We start from the raw sequence: 17,216 nt of genomic DNA, 5'->3' as shown, positions 1-17,216 counted from the left end.
GATATTATCTTTAGTGAAAATGTACAGTGGCTCTGAAAAGAACGGTCTGCTTGGTGTGACGTCACGATGAAAGTGCAAAAAATAAAAAGGAGGGGCGTAAATGTTTGCTTCGGCGGCAAGTTAGTCACACGCATCGGATTGGCGAGCCGGACTAACCGGTGCTTCCTGATTGGTGAAGGTCTTTCCCGCCACAACGCTGGCTGCTAATTGGAGGCCCACAATGTTCAAAGTGGCTGACCAAATGTGACATGAAAGCCCCCCCCCCCCCCCCCCCCGTATTTGTGGTCTCGTCCTTATGACAAAACAAAACTAGATTTGTTTGGTGTTTTTTTTTTGCACACGTCGTGTTCTTGGTCGAGTATGTTTCACAAAATAAATATTTTGTTAGTTTCTTTATTAGTTGAACTCGAAAATACACGTTGATATTTTACAGTTCATTCCATACAATTGACAAACAACAAAAAGGGATTTACAATTTCATTTTAAAGTGGCCCATTAAATATTTAGGCATCCTAGACCACAGGGGAAAAAACCGTGCGGAAAAATCTGTCCACTATTCGGCTATATGGTTATTTATCTTTATATGTATCTTTACTATTTTTCATATCCTGTGATGTTAGTCCCAATTGATTTTGCAATAAATGTCATGCAAAAAATATATATAATTGCAGAGGAGAGCAATGTAACAGCAGACTCTGATTAAGAGGATCTTCGAATTGATCACTTGTGTTTGCTGTCCTCAGAAAACGTCGCCTTGCTCCAAAATGACCACAAATTAACGCTTGTTTCGGCTTTGAGCATGTGGCCGACCATGTTAGCTCATCTGCAAAGCATTTGTTATCACTTTGTAGCCTATTTTAAACCATTTTTAGGGAGGCATAAGCAAGAGATGTCTGCCTGTCTTTCTGCCCACTCCAGCGACGAGGTGACTTTTGGAGGCTCTGTCAAGAAAACGTAACAAGTTTACAACTTTTCAATACCTCCAATGTGTTAAGAAACGTGTGTGCTTTATAATGATATAATTTTCGGCGATTTGAATCGTTCCTACCTTGACATTTTCCCTTTTGAAGTGGGCAGAGAAAACACAAGTCGGGATTGTTTTGTCAGCTCGCCTTCAAGCGAACGGCCCGATTGAGTCTCCACGGTTCTCATGAGGCGTTCAAATACTAGCCTGCTGCTCGGAGATAATCCACCAGTCTCTCCAGACCTTCCACAGCGTCCGTCATGGCAGAAGTAGCCCCAGCTCCAGCCGCCCCGGCCAAAGCCCCGAAGAAGAAGACGACTTCGAAACCAGCCAAGAAGAAGGCCGGACCCAGCCTCAGCGAGCTGATCGTCAAGGCCGTCGCTGCGTCCAACGAACGCAATGGCGTCTCCTTGGCCGCCCTGAAGAAGTCCCTGGTCGCCTCCGGCTACGACCTGGACAAGAACAAGTCCCGCGTCAAGACCGCCGTCGTCAGCCTAGTGACCAAGGGGACACTAGTCCAGACGAAAGGTATTGGTGCTTCCGGTTCCTTCAAGATGAACAAAAAGGCGGAGGGGAAACCTAAGGCGCCCGTCAAGGCCGTCAAGAAGACCCCGACGAAAGCAAAGAAGCCCGCCGCCAAGAAGGCAACGCCGAGTAAGAAGCTGAAAACGGCCGCAGCCAAGAAGGCAGTCGCTAAAAAGCCAGCCAAGAAGGCCACCAAGTCCGCCAAGTCAGCGACGCCGAAGAAGGCGGCCAAGAAGGCCACCAAGAGCCCCAAAAAAGCAGTGGCTGCACCCAAAAAAGCACCGGCAGCCAAGAAAGCTGCGACGAGAAAGAGCCCCGCTAAACGGGTCGCCAAACCCAAAACTGTCAAGAAGGCAGCACCCAAAAAGAAGTAAATTATTCTTTCTACACCACCATAAAAGGCTCTTTTAAGAGCCACCACATATTCCTCAAAGGGCAAATAACTCTTTAATATAGTTTTTTCTGTTCTTATAACATTTGCCAGTGGTATTCAAACGAAACGAAACTTAGAAGAAAACAGACTCCAGAACATTTCATGAAAGCTCGGGTCCAGAATATAAATTAAAACTGAAATATATTTATTTATTCTTTGCTGTTCGATTAGCTTTATTATTAATTATAAATGCTTTAACCCTTCTGACAATGAGGTGGCAATTGCAGTCAACGTGAAGCACAGCTAGAAAAGAGGTGTCCTTGTTCTGATTGGTCAACAATTTCCCTTACAGATCTAGCCAATGAATGACAAGCCAACGGTTTTATGATGGCTCATGCTAACTGGCTGGAGGATACCTTCCTTTAGAAATTACTATATTTTTTATCAGTGGAAAGCACCCATTTAGACTCAAAATTAAAAGCTTGAAAAAGAACGCACATTATTATTAGCTGTTGCTTCTAAATGTTCATGTGTATCCGTTTTATTTGATGGTTGGAATCCATTTTGGATTTTTAACTTTAGTATTTAGAATTGGCAGACGAATGACAGCTGTATTAAAACCGTTTAAAACATATGGATTGAATTCAATGCATCTCCAGATAAAGTGAGTGGCTCTTAAAAGAGCCTTTGGTTTGGTTTGAGTCAATGTCGAATCAAACTACTTGGAGCTGGTGTACTTGGTGACAGCCTTGGTCCCCTCAGACACAGCGTGTTTGGCCAATTCGCCAGGCAACAGGAGACGAACAGCAGTCTGGATCTCCCGGGAGGTGATGGTGGATCGCTTGTTGTAGTGAGCCAGACGGGAGGCCTCAGAGGCGATACGTTCGAAGATGTCGTTCACGAAGGAATTCATGATGCTCATGGCCTTGGACGAGATACCAGTATCGGGGTGGACCTGCTTCAGAACCTTGTACACGTAGATAGCATAGCTCTCCTTCCTGGTCCTGCGTTTCTTCTTGCCGGTCTTGCTAACGCTCTTAGCGACAGCTTTCTTGGAGCCCTTTTTGGGGGCGGTCTTGGCTGGTTCGGGCATAGTGAAGATATCGTGTCAGCGGTGAAAGTGCGGTACAAGGATACTGTTCGTGTATTTATGTGCGGGTCGAACATGGGGGGCTGTGCTAGAGCCATGCTCCCATTGGCTGAAAATTTCCCGCTTGGAAAGCCTGACTCAATTCCCTATGCGCCTCTGTGTGAGTGGTCAATCTGTTTGCCGACCTGAAAGAGGACCCTTGGCCCAATTCGTCTATTAACGGCCCTACATGTATTTTTTTGAAACCCTAAATCGTATAATTCACTTAAATCTTTAATCGTGGGGTCATATGGCATTGTTAAAACTGTTCTGCTCATGTGGTCAGTCCTTTATATTTTGTTTTTAAATGTACGATTTATCATGTCTGTAAATAGACACCACATTTAGTACTAGCAGGTTGCAATTCAACAAGACTGTTTAACAAAGCCATAGCAGTCATTACAGGTTTTATTCCTTGACAGATTTGATTTTTAATTATATTATAGGTGGATTTGTATAAGATTGTTTCCACCACGGAGCAATTACATTTAAAAATATTCCAAATATTGAATTTTGGAAAGACCAGGATATGTATGTGCATGCACCCTTTGGTTACACATGTCAAAGAATCTTTATTGTAAAATTGTATAATTAGATTTTGAATTAGTAAAGGCCAGCTATATGTGTAACCACTCACTGAATCAAATAATCTTTATTGTAAGTGTTATATTTCCCCTTATTGAAGCAATGTTGCTTCTACAAGGTTCATAGTGATTTTGTGGAAAGCAGCTTACCAATTAAATTAAATTATGATAGAGCTGTTTTGATCATTAATACTTAGTTTTTGAACCATTAAGTAATGGGTTGATATCAGGAAGGAATACAGTTCTGAAAAGGTAAGTGTGTGGCTCTTAAAAGAGCCGTTTTGGGACGTTGTTGTCGAGGTCACTGGTGAATTACTTGGCCTTGGCAGCCTTCTCGGTCTTCTTGGGAAGGAGCACCGCCTGAATGTTGGGCAACACACCACCCTGGGCGATGGTCACTCCACCCAGGAGTTTGTTGAGCTCTTCATCGTTACGGACAGCCAACTGCAAGTGACGAGGGATGATTCTGGTTTTCTTGTTGTCGCGAGCTGCGTTGCCGGCCAACTCCAAGATTTCAGCGGTCAGGTACTCCAACACAGCCGCCAAGTAGACGGGTGCACCGGCACCGACACGCTGAGCGTAGTTGCCCTTGCGAAGAAGTCTGTGGACACGACCGACCGGGAACTGGAGTCCGGCACGAGAAGATCGAGTCTTAGCCTTAGCTCTGGCCTTGCCTCCGGTTTTGCCTCTTCCGCTCATGTTGAGTTTTAGCTGAGTGAAACAAGAATGTGCTCTCTCTCGGCTCAAGTCCTGCTTTAATACCCGCAATATGCGCGGGATGTTCGCGACAGACCAACCAGGGAAGAGGCTTTCAGCGCGAAAAGGGGCTTTGCATTGGGGGTGGGGTCTTTGAACGCAGTCCTCCAATCGGTGTCGAGGGGGCCGAAGTCTCTTCGAGGCGGGGCTGAACTGCGTCACTCATGTGGCGCGAAACTAGTGTTTAAAAGCAAGACGCTTTTCGCTACTCTGCTTTACTTTCTACCTCTTTCCAAAGTGAGAAGAAATCTTTCGAGATGGCTAGAACTAAGCAAACCGCTCGTAAATCCACCGGCGGCAAAGCCCCCAGGAAGCAGTTGGCCACCAAGGCTGCCCGAAAGAGTGCCCCAGCCACCGGGGGTGTTAAGAAGCCTCATCGCTACCGGCCCGGTACCGTGGCTCTCCGCGAAATCCGTCGTTACCAGAAATCCACCGAGCTGCTCATCCGCAAGCTGCCCTTCCAGCGTCTGGTGAGGGAGATCGCACAGGATTTCAAGACCGATTTGCGCTTCCAGAGTTCGGCCGTCATGGCCCTGCAGGAGGCCAGTGAGGCTTACTTGGTCGGTTTGTTCGAGGACACCAACTTGTGCGCCATTCACGCCAAGAGGGTCACCATCATGCCCAAAGATATCCAGCTGGCCAGGCGTATCCGCGGAGAGAGGGCTTAAACAATCCTTTCACAACCACAACGGCTCTTTTCAGAGCCACCACAACATTTACTGAACGAGCTTGTCCTTTCTGATATCGAAATAGAAGTATGATACATACCCTAACCATTGTCCTTTCAGATATTGAAATAGAAGTATGCTACAAAGAAATAACTTTTGTTTATTTAACAGACAATTCAAAAGATACGGGCCGGTACAAAGGGGCATGAGGCAGATTATAATGAGCATTAACTCATGCATATCATCGCTAAAGGTAGACTTGAAGTCTATCGTTGTGAAGAAACAAAATTGCAAACAAATAAATTAACCAAACCAGTCGAAAGACGACAACATACAAAACCATTACCAAGATATTAATGTTTTTATTCTCCTACATGAGCCTTTGCAAGGACAATAAAAAAAACCAAATCAACATAATAGTCTCAACCGCTGGAGAGCACCAAATAAAAAAATAGGCGGGAGGGGTTTAACGACTTGTAATTTATTTAGTACTTTCAAAATACGTCCTTTACACGTACAGGTATAAACATGTGTTGTTTTCAAGTCGAAACAATTCATTAAAATCTAAAAAAGACGAATGAAAAATGGATAGAGTCGTTTCCTAATCAAAACAGCCCAAAGAATAGAATGCAAACTGTGTGTGTGTGTGAAGGCTCCACCTCTCTTTTCCCGCCCAACCCCCTCCTCGCGCTTCAACTGCTTCCTTTTAGGTCCGCCGTTCCCTTATAAGAATGGCAGTCTGGCTGCTTTCAGGCATTCGTACTTTGGTTGAAGCACTGAATAGCTGAGAATATGTCTGGTCGCGGCAAAGGAGGAAAAGGTCTTGGCAAAGGGGGAGCTAAGCGTCATCGCAAAGTTCTCCGCGATAACATCCAGGGAATCACCAAGCCAGCTATCCGCCGTTTGGCTCGTCGTGGTGGCGTCAAGCGTATTTCCGGCCTGATCTACGAGGAGACTCGCGGTGTCCTTAAGGTCTTCCTGGAGAACGTTATTCGTGATGCTGTTACCTACACTGAGCACGCCAAGAGAAAGACCGTCACCGCCATGGATGTGGTGTATGCTCTGAAGAGACAAGGGCGTACACTGTACGGATTCGGCGGTTAAACTCCTTGGTTTCCTGTTCCAACAAATCCAAAGGTCCTTTTAAGGACCACACACTTTCTCTCCTGAGCCATTGTTCCTAGTTTGTTAGCTTTTTCAACAAATGTATTCTCATTTGTTGTATGTAGTACACTAACACAAAGATCATGCTAGCTAAAATGAACACACTACCTGTTTTCACGGTATTACGGACATGTTTACCTCTCAAAGTCCTGCCGTTTGATTTATTTTGTCAAACATGCAATACAAAGCAGCACTAAATATGAAATCTGAGCATCTGGCATAATTACCTACAATACAGCAAGTTTACGGAATGAAGTGGGAAATGGTGAAATAAAGGTGTAAATTACAAATATTTTTGTGCTCTTAATCAGTTAGGATTTTAGTGCTGTTGAAAGAAGGGTGCGTGACATCAGTACTACATAAAGAGAGTGAAAGGAACATTGTGTACTCTATCTGCAGACCCACAGGAAGAAATCCCGTTTCATTCAGGAATATAGGATATTGGCCTTAACGTTGCCAGGCGATTTTTAATTATACTCCACCTTTATCGATCAAATTAAGCGATGTCCAAATCATCTTTTTTAACAGACGAAAAGCGACTCGTTTGCCGTTTTATTTGAAGAAAATGGAAAAGGCGGGAAGTAAACGGACCAATTATTTACAGATACATAATGTGATTTGATGAGCACAAAAGTCGAGTTTGTGAAACGTCTTGATAAATTTAAAGCAGATGGTTCTGTAAAGCCGAGTTCCAACCGCCAAAGGGGGTGGTGGTGGTGGTGGTTTTAACTATCCTCTTTCAGGTCGGCTGACAAACAAACGTGAGGGTCTCTCAGCCAATCACAGAACGGCGCTGGTACAGTGCTCGATGTTCGAGCCTCTTATAAAACCACGAAACTTCTCAGGGTACTCATTCACAAACCATTCACTGTCGCCATGCCCGAACCAGCCAAGACCGCCCCCAAGAAGGGCTCCAAGAAAGCAGTCGCTAAGAGCGTAAGCAAGACCGGTAAGAAGAAGCGCAAGACTAGGAAGGAGAGCTATGCCATCTACGTGTACAAGGTTCTGAAGCAGGTCCACCCTGATACTGGTATCTCGTCCAAGGCCATGAGCATCATGAACTCGTTCGTGAACGACATCTTCGAACGTATTGCTTCTGAGGCCTCCCGTCTGGCTCACTACAACAAGCGATCTACCATCACCTCCCGGGAGATCCAGACTGCTGTTCGTCTCCTGTTGCCTGGCGAATTGGCCAAACACGCCGTGTCTGAGGGGACCAAGGCTGTCACCAAGTATACCAGCTCCAAGTAGTTTGATACACCATTAAACCAACCCAAAGGCTCTTTTAAGGGCCACTCACTTCATCTGGAGAAAGATTCCTTTCATATATATATTGAAGTCATCAAAAAAATCTGTGGCTTAACCAATTATTAGTGAAACTGCAATTCACACAAACTCATCCTAGATGTTCTGTGGTCCCTAATAATTCCTCAAACCCATTTAATATAGATATAGAATCTCTATCTCTCTATGTCCATGTCCCCCCCCCCCCCCCCCCCCGTGCGGTTCAATTGGAGGGTGCCGTTATTTTTTCGATGAGTCTCGCGACAACAGTGATGGTGCGCATGCGCTAACAGCCAGGTCTCGCAAGCAACTTAGTCATATTGTTGTTGAGAAAATAAGTGATTTAGAGGTATTTAATTCGCTAAAATATAATGGGAAATGAGTGACAGTCAAACCCGGAGACCTGTTGAATTTGTATTACACTCGCTGACCAAAACTAGCTAGCTCGGCAATAAAAGTAGTCAATTAAATTTAGCTAGTTTGGCACAGATTTTGTTGTATATTTTTGTCATTTGTCTAAAATGACACTCGCTCTTTGTCATTTTTTTTAATTTATATGTAGGATAAGCGGTCCAGAAAATGAATTTTTTTTTTAATTAAAAAACAAACGTTTCCTACTAGCTCACGTTTCTACCCGGCGTGAAATGTCGGTGCAACCTCCCAATCTGAAAAAACTAACGTTTCCTACTAGCTCACGTTTCTACCCGGCGTGAAATGTCGGTGCAACCTCCCAATCTCAATTTCTCGTGGCCATGCTATTAGCATTAGCATAAACATGGACAACACGAACGACCGGACGAAATGGGACAATTTAGCTGTGAAATTAAACGACAAGATTTTGGAGACCCTCCGGGAACTCCAATTCACGAACATGACACCCGTGCAGGTATGCGACTTTTTCGTATTTTAACAGTTGAGCCATTTTGCGGTAAATAAGTGGACTTTTTCTTCTAGGCTGCCTGTATCCCCCTTTTCATGAGTAACAAGGATGTAGCTGCGGAGGCGGTGAGTAACAAACAACATTTTCAGATATAAATTCCAAAATAAATCAACATTTATCAGAAGCGCTCGCAAATGAAATATACCAAGACACCAGAATTATGTAGTTTGGTTGGATATTCAAGAAGTTGTGGTCACAAATCTACCTCGGACTCCTTCATAACCAATACGTAAATAAACTACGACAGTCACGTTTTTTTAACTCACTTGAATATACATATTTTTATTACTACTTATTTATATGCGCACGTATTGGCGAAACTTTAAATCTTATTGTAGAATGTCAACAAAGGCATTCACTGCGGCGTAAAATACGATGCACCGAATAGTCGTGAAAATACGGTATTTTAAAGTCACGTGACTTATACTATTACTGCTACCCCATATTTTTATATTATTATATTTCTGATATTTTTCCCAGGTGACGGGTAGCGGGAAGACACTGGCGTTCGTCATTCCGCTTCTGGAAATTCTGCTGAGGAGAGAAGAGAAGCTCAAGAAGAAGCAGGTCACATTTTCAAAAATTCAAATTGATAGTCCAATTTGAAATTGGAATGAAGTCCCGTGCCGGTCCACCCTCCAGGTGGGGGCGCTGGTGGTCACGCCCACACGCGAACTCGCCGTGCAGATCGGCGAAGTGATCGAACGCTTCCTCCGGAGTTTCCCGCAGTTCACGTGAGCACGCCTCTCATTGCGGCGCGGTGCTTTTTATGACAATGGCGTCCTGGTTGACGCCCAATGGCGTGTCCCGCCCTTCCGTCTCTGTTTGCAGGCAGATTCTGATGATCGGCGGCAACAACCCGATGTGTGACGTAGAGAAATTCAAGGAAAATGGGTAAGCTCTGATGCTTTAGTCATGTGAATTTGAAAAAAAAGTCTTAAAATTCCCCCAGAATGCTTTGCCAATATTTTATAGGGGATTTTAAGTCCCTTTAAGAGTTAGAGCAGGGAACCTATGGCTCGAGAGCCATATGTGGCTCTTTGCACGGGTGTGTATGGCTCTCTAACCCGTGTGGTAAAATATGGGAACCCCTGGTCCCCATTGCACCAATGGGAGCGTCACACTATCTCTAGCGCCGTTTTAATCGTTAGACTCTTCGCATTGATTAGCAACAGTGAAAAAAGTGGCTTTTTTTTTTACTTTCAAAGTGTTGAAATGATTCATAAATGCACACATTTTCACGTATTTTTACTTTTCAATTCGGAGTATGGCTAATGTTTGAAAATATGAATTGTTTATGGCTCGACCCCTGAGTAAGAGCGTACCGTAAACACAACTAGTATCAAAAAAACCAACATATTTTAGTGTCTACAAGGGCAACGGCAACTTCGTGGCGTCCTACAAATACGTGAGAGTGGTGAGCGTTTCACGGGCATTGAATCGTTTGACCGTCAGTACCATTTATAAACAGAAAGATCGAGCAGCAGGACCCAAATATTGAACGTTGCACAAAGTTTGCAAATCAATTGAATGATGCCATACAGTGCTACCGCATCATTTATGATGAAAAAAAGAAGAAAACTGTGCAATCGTCGTTAGATCGCTTCTTTCGGCTACTTTCTAATACATTAATCTCTCTCTCTCATAAATTATAATACAAAATATAGCACTGAATCAACTTACAAACAAATTCAACTTATGAACAATCGCTCGGAACCTAACTCGTTCGTAAGTAGGGGAGCGTCTGTAGTTGACTGGGACAGGCTCCGGCAATCCCCCGCGAGCCTTGTGAGGATAAGTGGTTGGGAAATGAATGCGTGAGTGTTTGTGTTGCAGGGCCAACATCGTGGTGGGCACACCTGGGCGACTGGAGGACATGTTCCGTAGGAAAAGCGAGGGTGCCGACCTGGCCGGCTCGGTCAAGACTCTGGATGTGCTGGTTCTGGATGAGGCCGACAGACTCCTCGACATGGGTTTTGAGAAAAGGTAGCCAATGAAAAGCCACTTTTGTTAGCTTTGCGCTAAGCCGCCGCTGCCTGGCGTTGATTCCCGTCAGCTTGAACGCCATCTTGGGTTTCCTGCCCAAGCAGCGGCGCACCGGATTGTTCTCGGCCACGCAGACGCAAGAAGTGGAAAAGCTGGTCCGAGCCGGACTCCGGAACCCCATGCGGATCGCCGTCAAGGAAAAGCCGGGTGCCGGCAGCACCCGCAAGACGCCCGCCGCGCTCCGCAACTACTACACGGTGGGGAGGCTGGCGGCGAGCGCTTTAGCCGCGCGAGCTAAAGCGGCAGCGCGCAACTTTTCCGGCTTTGTCGCGCAAGCTAACGCAGCGCCCCCGCGCTCCTTTTCCAGGTTTGTCGCGCTGACGAAAAGTTCAACGCCTTGGTGGCCTTTCTACGCCAACGCAAACATCACAAGCAGCTGGTCTTCTTTAGGTACCCATTCTAGTACTCTAGACTCCTCTCCCCCTTTTTTTCTGGTTTTTCTACCTCATGTTTCTCTCCGGGCTTGCGAAGGTTTTCTACGGGTACTCCGGTTTCCTCCCACGTCCCCCAAAACATGCATGCTAAGCTAGGCTAGCTGGTTGAACACTCTAAATCACATGTGTCAAAGTGGCGGCCCGGGGGCTAAAGCTGGCCCGCCGCATCATGTTGTGTGGCCCGTGAAAGTCAATGATGAGTGCCGACTTTCTGTTTTAGAATCAAATTAAAATGAAGAGTATAGATGTATATTAAATTTCCTGATTTTCCCCCTTTTAAATCAATAATTGTCATTTTTTAATCATTTTTTTTTCTGTATTTTTAGTTCAAAAATCATTTTGTAAAATCTAAAAATATATTTAAAAAAAAGCTAAAATAAACATTGTTTTAGATCTATAAAAAACTGAATATTCAGGGCTTTTAATCCATTTATAAAAAAAATCTAAATAATATCTAAAATGGTCCGGCCCACATAAAATCGAGTTGACGTTAACGCGGCCCGCAAACCAACCCGACCGAGTCTAACACCCTTGCTCTAAATTGTCTTCAGATAAACCAATGACAATTGGTTGTTTGTCTAATTATTATTATTATTAGCTGGCCACCCATTGAGGGTGTCCCCCGCCTGATGTCCAAAGTCAAAGGCTCCAGCACCCCTTGCGACCCCACCAGAAAAAATCCATGGCATTGCACTCCGCCCCTGCCTGATTTGCTCCGCCTTTTCCACCAACTCCTTTTCCTCCTCCCCAGCACGTGCGCCTGCGTGGACTACTTTGGTCGCGCCCTGGAGACTTTGGTGAAGAAGGTCCCGGTCCTCTGCATCCACGGCAAGATGAAAAACAAACGCAACAAAATCTTCGACGACTTCCGAGCCCTGAAAAGGTGAGTCGGCGTCGTCGGCGGGCCCGTCGACGCCGTTCTGACGCGCGCTCGTCCGTCGCAGCGGCATCCTGGTGTGCACCGACGTGATGGCGCGAGGCATCGACATCCCGGACGTGGAGTGGGTGCTGCAGTACGACCCGCCCAGCAGCGCCAGGTGAGCGCCGATGGGGGGGAAGGGGCGGAGCCTTTAAAAAAAAAAATAATAATAATTGTCTTTTTGCCAGCGCTTTCGTGCACCGCTGCGGTCGCACGGCACGCATCGGTAACAGCGGCAACGCTTTGGTTTTCCTCTCACCCATGGAGGAGTCCTACGTCAACTTCTTGTCCATCAACCAGAAGGTGAGCGGTAGAAGTGGGCGGGGCTTAAAGTCCAAATTGATTCAGGCTGGAAGATTTTGACTTTTTTTTTCTTCCACCAAAGCCTGTTCTGAAATTCCTTTTTATTTATTAGTATTCAACATTGGTTAGTCCTTTTTTATTGTTTTTACAAATCTTTTCTGTATTGTAGTACCTATTTTCACCATACATTATTAGTATTTTGGTTATTTCACTTCATGATTGCTCATTGTTTTTGTACTTGAATGTTATTTTATATAGTATTTTTGGATGATTCAACTATTTATTAATAATAATAATAATCGGACATAGGCTTTGTCATCATCATTGACTCGACAAAAGCCTAATTGTCATCATACCCAGAAACTGTGTATGATGAAATTGGTAATTTCATGTCCTACTTAGCATTGCCTTGAAGGTCTTGGGAATATTTGTTATTTTTTTTAAAGTTTAAGCCTGCCTTTGCGCCTTTCCCTCCTCCGGCAGTGCCCGCTTCAGAAAATGGCTCCCGTAGGCGACGTGGTGGACGTGCTGGCCAAGGTGAAGGCGTTGGCCAAGGCGGATCGTGCCATGTTTGACAAGGGCATGAAGGCCTTCGTGTCCTACGTGCAGTCTTACGCCAAGCACGAATGCAGCCTCATCTTCAGGGTTAAAGGTCACATCCTCACCCGTACTTTTGCACGAGCAGAAATATATATACAGTGGTACCTCGACATACGATCTTAATCCGTTCCGGGACTGAGATCGTATGTCGAGCTTTTCGTAACTCGAGCGGACGTTTCCCATTGAAATGAACTCAAAACAAATGAATTTGTTCCCAACCCTCTGAAAAAACACCAAAAACAGGATATTGGATCGGAAAAAATGTTTGATTTCTTCTAATTCGCCATCTATTAACAAAGTAACACATAACTAGTGGTTTAATAGTAAGCAAATGTGTTTAATATAACTAAAATTGGGCAGTGTTGTGTGCACGGGTATACTTCATTACCCAGAAAGCCCTCTTTTTGCCTGCGCATGCGCGTTGTGCGTTTCCTGGTCGTATGAGAAACTCGTCTGAATTAATCGTTCCGTGCTCGTAAATATTGTTAAACACGAAAGATATGCAAAAAAGACCTGGCTTGGTCGCATCATGAAATTTTGATCACATGACGGGCGAATTAGTCGATCGAAATTTCCGCCGCAAGACAAGAATTTTGTATGATGAGCGGTCGTGTGACGAGGTACCACTGTATATATATATTTTTTCTACCATCCTCAGATTTGGACTATTCGTCGATGGCCCGCGGCTTCGCGCTCCTCCGCCTACCCAAGATGCCGGAACTGCGCGGGAAAAGTTTCCCCGACTTCCGGCCGGCCGACTTCGACACCGAGTCCATTCGCTACAAGGACAAACAGCGCGAGAAGCTGCGGCAGAAGACGCTGGCGGAGCTGAAGGAGAAAAGACAGGACGACGGCGAGCGCCCGGCCCCGAAACACGTCCGCAAACAAGCGTGGTCCAAGCAGAAGGCCAAGAAGGAGAGGCGTGTCAAGAACACCAAAAGGAAACTCGCGCAGGTAACCCAGGCGTCCCCCCACAAATAGGTGGCCATTTTGTGTCGGAGCCAAAAGTTTGCCTTTTTGCGTCTTCAGGACGACGGCGAAGTGGAGGAGCTACTCAAGGACACCCGTCTGCTGAAGAAACTGAAGAAGGGGCAAATCTGCGAGGAGGACTTTGAACGGGAGATCAGCGGCAAGGCGTCTCCTTAACTCGCGGGGACGCATGCCATTCATTTCCAAATGATTTGACCGCTCACCGCCAACCTTTTGGACTTTGGTCAACGTCAGTGAGTGAAAGACTCGTTCCGTTATTTCCCATTTTTTATTTCTTATTATAAATAGAGCTTGATGAGCTCGTCGCTGACGGCCGACGGCGTCAGAACGCCCAGGTCGGTGAAGAGCAGCGTGATGAGGGATGGCGGCGTGTAGTCCACCAGGGGGTGCTCTTCCGAGAGGTTGCACTGGGTCTTCAACGTGTCGGCCTTGTACTGCAAACGGATCAGCTGTTAGTCAATACAACTGTTGTTTTCTTTGTTTTTTGTGGGTTTTTTCCCACTAAGGCCACCAATTATTGTTCTCGTAAAACGGGTGCATTGGAACAAAAAGAGGATGTACTTATTTTGTTTCATTTTTTTAAATAATGCAATAATACAAGATTTTTGTTCTATTTCAATCTATCCTCATACTTATAGCGTTTCACAATTGGCGTTAGATATTTTGGCAAAAGGAGACATGTAGTGTCAAGTTTGCCAGCTCTCACCTTAAACTTGTCTGGCACGTCCTCCTGGTTTAGTGGATAGAGGCGCACAAATTTGAAACTCTCGGCCACCACGTAGAAAGGCTTGTTGTGGGCTTTGGCGCACGCCGCCAACTGGTAGGTGCCGATCTGGACGGCGGGGAGACCGAGGTGAGCTTGGACGACAGACGGGTCAAGCGAGGAAACCTACCTTGTTAATGATACCGCCGCTTTCCATCACGCCTTCTGCGCCCACGATCACTTGATCCACTTTCTCCAAGATATACCTGATAAATAAGATGATAGAAAATCAGACCCCCCAAAAAATGACCATCTGACGTGCTTCTGCATTCCTCACCCGACGGCGGCGTCCAAAATGACGGTGACGGGAACGTTGAGTTTCCTCAGGTGTTGGGCCATCGATCGCCTTGGACGACAACAACGGGATTGAGCGCTCCCGTCTCAAACGACGTCGGCGTCGACTCACCCGGCGCCGTCGGGCTGCGACTCGGTGACGAAGACGGAGAAGCGTTTCTTCTCGGCCGCCGCCTTCTCCAGCACCCTCAAGACCACCCGCGAATACGAGTGCGTCAAGATTTTCTGCCGACAAATGCGAGAGCTTCGGTCAACTCGGTGAGAGCCTATTGGACTAACTGTTTTTTTGCGAGGGTGGGACTTGCAGCTCCGTCCTTGATGAAGGTGTGACACAGCTTGGCTACTTTCCCCCTGGACATGGAGATCTTGTCTACAAACAGTTCCCCACGTTCCTCCATCACCTTCTTGCAGCGTGCCAGTTCCTAAAAGAAAAAAAAAACAAGGTGAGACGCCCCCGTTCATCACCCGGATCGTAGATTGAGGTCCATTTTGTCCCCTCAAGCTTTGAAGGCCTTCAGTGATCCCCCAAAAATGATGGAATATGGTCACAATGGCTCAATCATTTCTAAATCCAGATGTCCCACCTGATGCTCGAGCCACGTGAGGCTGATGAAGCGAAGGAACAGTTCGCCACCGGAAGACACGGCCACTGACGAGTCCACGCTGGCCAGGCGTTTGGTGGCCCACGTCAGGTTCTCCCTCAGGCCCAGCAGCGTCTCGCCTGAAAAGCACCACGTCAACCCACGCCATGACTAGCCGGAGGAGGCCTTCGTGTCACCTTCGTCACGCTTGAGGAACTCGAGCAACGTGCGGATGGCGGCCACTGCCGAAGCCACGTCGGGGTCCTGCTTCAGTTGGCCGCGGAAGTACTCCAACAACTCTGGAAAAACAACAGTACGTACACCCAGTGATATAACTGCATGGATAACATGTAATACACGCAAAATTACAGAAAAATAAAATAGAACAGCGGATGCATACACGCCTGCTAAAATATCCAACATATGTTTGTTCCTATAGCAGCAAACACGACAAATACAGAAGAACCTTGCCGGATTATTGATACTGGTACAGAAACCATCTTGTTCTGGATTTCTTGGCATGCCCAGTAAACATAAACAATAATAATTACAGGGGGAAAAGTAATAATGCAGCATCACACGCCTATACGTGGCTGATAAACACAACAACGGCACAAAAACAAAATTCGGACAATAAGCAAAATCATTAAATGCGAACACATTTTGACTCTTACCTTCTTCATTCATGCCGCTGGGCTTTGAGGTTTTCGGGATGTTTTTTTATTTTTAAAATATCGGCGGACTGTCAACTCGCCAAACCAGCCAAAATTATATATAATATTGGCTTCAATTACTTAGAAAGTTGCTGTCACTTAAAGACATGTATGCCTTTTTTTTAGTTTGCGCTGACGCGTCGCGTGATAATGACGATGCATGTTGCGACTCCTCCCGCGAAGAAGAATTGATGGTAATAGCGCCCTCTTCTGGATTGGAGCTTAGCATCCCAACGTGCTTCACAATAACGACGGTGAAATTTTAAATATGTACTATTCACGTATGAAAAGAGATGCCTTGGTTTACTAGATAAGGTTGGCAATTGAATATATTAATAGAAGCAAAAAAATAAAAGAACAAGTCTTAAGACATCAACACGTTTAATTTAATCATTTACAGAATGGGAGGGGTACAAATGACAGGATCGGAGAGAAGGACGTGGACGAGACGACCATTTTTGTCCGGTGTTGTCTGTGTAGACATGAAGCCCAGTTAGAAGCACATCAAGTCCGTTTTTGTTGTAGTTTGGGTTTGTCGAGTCCAGCCAAGATGTAGATCCAGCCGGCGTCTCAATTATTCTTCCTTGTTCTCGTAGTTGTGCTTAATGTGTTTCCATAGTTTCTAGTATAAAACACACACTCGGTTAAATGACACATTCAAAGGGATAAGAGAAAGTAAATTAATTTGACACAATCTGGCGGAAGCGGGCATGCTAGCCCATCTAATGTTCAGCACAATTTCGCCCTCTGGCTGCAAGGTCAGGATAAAGGCGCTATTTTAGCACGGTGGAAGCAACTTACCCCGCGATTCATTTGTTCAAAGATTGCGTCGCCACCTTGGTCGAATATTCGTTCGAAGAAGACAGCGCCGACCATGATGGTTACTGCGAAAGTCGACGTTCTCCTGAAGAGCAAATTGTACACCGACTTTGCCAGCGCCATGTTGATGGTAGTTTCAACGCGCTTGCGCAGTGGCTCGCTTTCCCTTCACTACCGGAAAGGACGCACGCTGATGTCGTAAGACGTCTACGTGGCGGCCACGTTGGTGGGGGCAAACTTTGACATAAATGTCAAAAAGAAGTAAACAAGCATAAAATTATTTTGACCAAAAAGTTAGGACTTGTTCACGATGTTGTCTTTTAATAATTGGGAATTTCTGTGTGCGTACGTTTAAAATATATTCCTT

The 17,216-nt window shown here is 45.6% G+C and overlaps 9 protein-coding genes across 9 annotated transcripts; 5 read left to right on the top strand and 4 right to left on the bottom strand.

Moving 5' to 3' along the window:
- The first annotated feature begins 1,020 nt into the window (after window positions 1-1,020).
- Window positions 1,021-2,946, top strand: LOC144090949 (histone H1-like). The gene has a single exon (XM_077622884.1). It carries the CDS (start codon window positions 1,225-1,227, stop codon window positions 1,861-1,863), a length of 639 nt encoding a protein of 212 aa, XP_077479010.1. The 5' UTR covers window positions 1,021-1,224; the 3' UTR covers window positions 1,864-2,946.
- Window positions 1,958-2,961, bottom strand: LOC144090951 (histone H2B 1/2). Its single transcript, XM_077622886.1, has one exon. The coding sequence runs from the start codon at window positions 2,953-2,955 to the stop codon at window positions 2,581-2,583; it is 375 nt and encodes a 124-aa protein (XP_077479012.1). The 5' UTR covers window positions 2,956-2,961; the 3' UTR covers window positions 1,958-2,580.
- A 754-nt stretch (window positions 2,962-3,715) lies between these two features.
- On the bottom strand, window positions 3,716-4,274 carry LOC144090950 (histone H2A). Its single transcript, XM_077622885.1, has one exon. It carries the CDS (start codon window positions 4,272-4,274, stop codon window positions 3,888-3,890), a length of 387 nt encoding a protein of 128 aa, XP_077479011.1. The 3' UTR covers window positions 3,716-3,887.
- A 314-nt stretch (window positions 4,275-4,588) lies between these two features.
- Window positions 4,589-4,999, top strand: LOC144091065 (histone H3). Its single transcript, XM_077623096.1, has one exon. It carries the CDS (start codon window positions 4,589-4,591, stop codon window positions 4,997-4,999), a length of 411 nt encoding a protein of 136 aa, XP_077479222.1.
- Window positions 5,000-5,777: 778 nt separating this feature from the next.
- Window positions 5,778-6,453, top strand: LOC144091072 (histone H4). Its single transcript, XM_077623100.1, has one exon. The coding sequence runs from the start codon at window positions 5,792-5,794 to the stop codon at window positions 6,101-6,103; it is 312 nt and encodes a 103-aa protein (XP_077479226.1). The 5' UTR covers window positions 5,778-5,791; the 3' UTR covers window positions 6,104-6,453.
- A 586-nt stretch (window positions 6,454-7,039) lies between these two features.
- Window positions 7,040-7,414, top strand: LOC144090941 (histone H2B 1/2-like). Its single transcript, XM_077622873.1, has one exon. The coding sequence runs from the start codon at window positions 7,040-7,042 to the stop codon at window positions 7,412-7,414; it is 375 nt and encodes a 124-aa protein (XP_077478999.1).
- A 420-nt stretch (window positions 7,415-7,834) lies between these two features.
- Window positions 7,835-14,292, top strand: ddx55 (DEAD (Asp-Glu-Ala-Asp) box polypeptide 55). Its single transcript, XM_077623219.1, has 14 exons — window positions 7,835-8,333; window positions 8,402-8,452; window positions 8,868-8,954; window positions 9,030-9,121; window positions 9,219-9,281; window positions 10,224-10,373; window positions 10,444-10,630; window positions 10,741-10,823; window positions 11,619-11,750; window positions 11,812-11,904; window positions 11,975-12,089; window positions 12,573-12,741; window positions 13,348-13,643; window positions 13,719-14,292. The coding sequence occupies exons 1-14, from the start codon at window positions 8,223-8,225 to the stop codon at window positions 13,833-13,835; spliced, it is 1,746 nt and encodes a 581-aa protein (XP_077479345.1). The 5' UTR covers window positions 7,835-8,222; the 3' UTR covers window positions 13,836-14,292.
- On the bottom strand, window positions 13,929-16,213 carry eif2b1 (eukaryotic translation initiation factor 2B, subunit 1 alpha). Its single transcript, XM_077623220.1, has 9 exons — window positions 15,992-16,213; window positions 15,515-15,616; window positions 15,321-15,457; window positions 15,042-15,158; window positions 14,849-14,961; window positions 14,720-14,788; window positions 14,573-14,648; window positions 14,386-14,511; window positions 13,929-14,113 (listed from the first exon to the last, which is right to left on the bottom strand). The coding sequence occupies exons 1-9, from the start codon at window positions 16,002-16,004 to the stop codon at window positions 13,958-13,960; spliced, it is 909 nt and encodes a 302-aa protein (XP_077479346.1). The 5' UTR covers window positions 16,005-16,213; the 3' UTR covers window positions 13,929-13,957.
- A 181-nt stretch (window positions 16,214-16,394) lies between these two features.
- uqcr10 (ubiquinol-cytochrome c reductase, complex III subunit X) lies at window positions 16,395-17,004 on the bottom strand. Its single transcript, XM_077622944.1, has 2 exons — window positions 16,832-17,004; window positions 16,395-16,652 (listed from the first exon to the last, which is right to left on the bottom strand). The coding sequence occupies exons 1-2, from the start codon at window positions 16,970-16,972 to the stop codon at window positions 16,605-16,607; spliced, it is 189 nt and encodes a 62-aa protein (XP_077479070.1). The 5' UTR covers window positions 16,973-17,004; the 3' UTR covers window positions 16,395-16,604.
- Between the last annotated feature and the right edge of the window lie 212 nt (window positions 17,005-17,216).

This window comes from Stigmatopora argus, chromosome 16 (genome assembly GCF_051989625.1).
Source record: "Stigmatopora argus isolate UIUO_Sarg chromosome 16, RoL_Sarg_1.0, whole genome shotgun sequence".
NCBI classification, from domain to species: Eukaryota; Metazoa; Chordata; class Actinopteri; order Syngnathiformes; family Syngnathidae; genus Stigmatopora; species Stigmatopora argus.
This window is presented reverse-complemented; position numbering and strand designations above follow the sequence as displayed.

Excerpts from the sequence above, each read along its gene's own strand:
- LOC144090949 (XM_077622884.1), top strand. The coding sequence starts at position 1,225 with ATGGCAGAAGTAGCCCCAGCTCCAGCCGCCCCGGCCAAAGCCCCGAAG.
- LOC144090951 (XM_077622886.1), bottom strand. The coding sequence starts at position 2,955 with ATGCCCGAACCAGCCAAGACCGCCCCCAAAAAGGGCTCCAAGAAAGCT.
- LOC144090950 (XM_077622885.1), bottom strand. The coding sequence starts at position 4,274 with ATGAGCGGAAGAGGCAAAACCGGAGGCAAGGCCAGAGCTAAGGCTAAG.
- LOC144091065 (XM_077623096.1), top strand. The coding sequence starts at position 4,589 with ATGGCTAGAACTAAGCAAACCGCTCGTAAATCCACCGGCGGCAAAGCC.
- LOC144091072 (XM_077623100.1), top strand. The coding sequence starts at position 5,792 with ATGTCTGGTCGCGGCAAAGGAGGAAAAGGTCTTGGCAAAGGGGGAGCT.
- LOC144090941 (XM_077622873.1), top strand. The coding sequence starts at position 7,040 with ATGCCCGAACCAGCCAAGACCGCCCCCAAGAAGGGCTCCAAGAAAGCA.
- ddx55 (XM_077623219.1), top strand. The coding sequence starts at position 8,223 with ATGGACAACACGAACGACCGGACGAAATGGGACAATTTAGCTGTGAAA. Across the intron at positions 10,374-10,443 it reads GACATGGGTTTTGAGAAAAG|CTTGAACGCCATCTTGGGTT; the intron begins GTAGCCAATGAA and ends GATTCCCGTCAG. Across the intron at positions 10,631-10,740 it reads CGCTCCGCAACTACTACACG|GTTTGTCGCGCTGACGAAAA; the intron begins GTGGGGAGGCTG and ends CTCCTTTTCCAG.
- eif2b1 (XM_077623220.1), bottom strand. Across the intron at positions 15,159-15,320 it reads TCACGTGGCTCGAGCATCAG|GAACTGGCACGCTGCAAGAA; the intron begins GTGGGACATCTG and ends TTTTTCTTTTAG. Across the intron at positions 14,789-14,848 it reads TCGCAGCCCGACGGCGCCGG|GCGATCGATGGCCCAACACC; the intron begins GTGAGTCGACGC and ends TTGTCGTCCAAG.
- uqcr10 (XM_077622944.1), bottom strand. The coding sequence starts at position 16,972 with ATGGCGCTGGCAAAGTCGGTGTACAATTTGCTCTTCAGGAGAACGTCG. Across the intron at positions 16,653-16,831 it reads TTGAACAAATGAATCGCGGG|AAACTATGGAAACACATTAA; the intron begins GTAAGTTGCTTC and ends GTTTTATACTAG.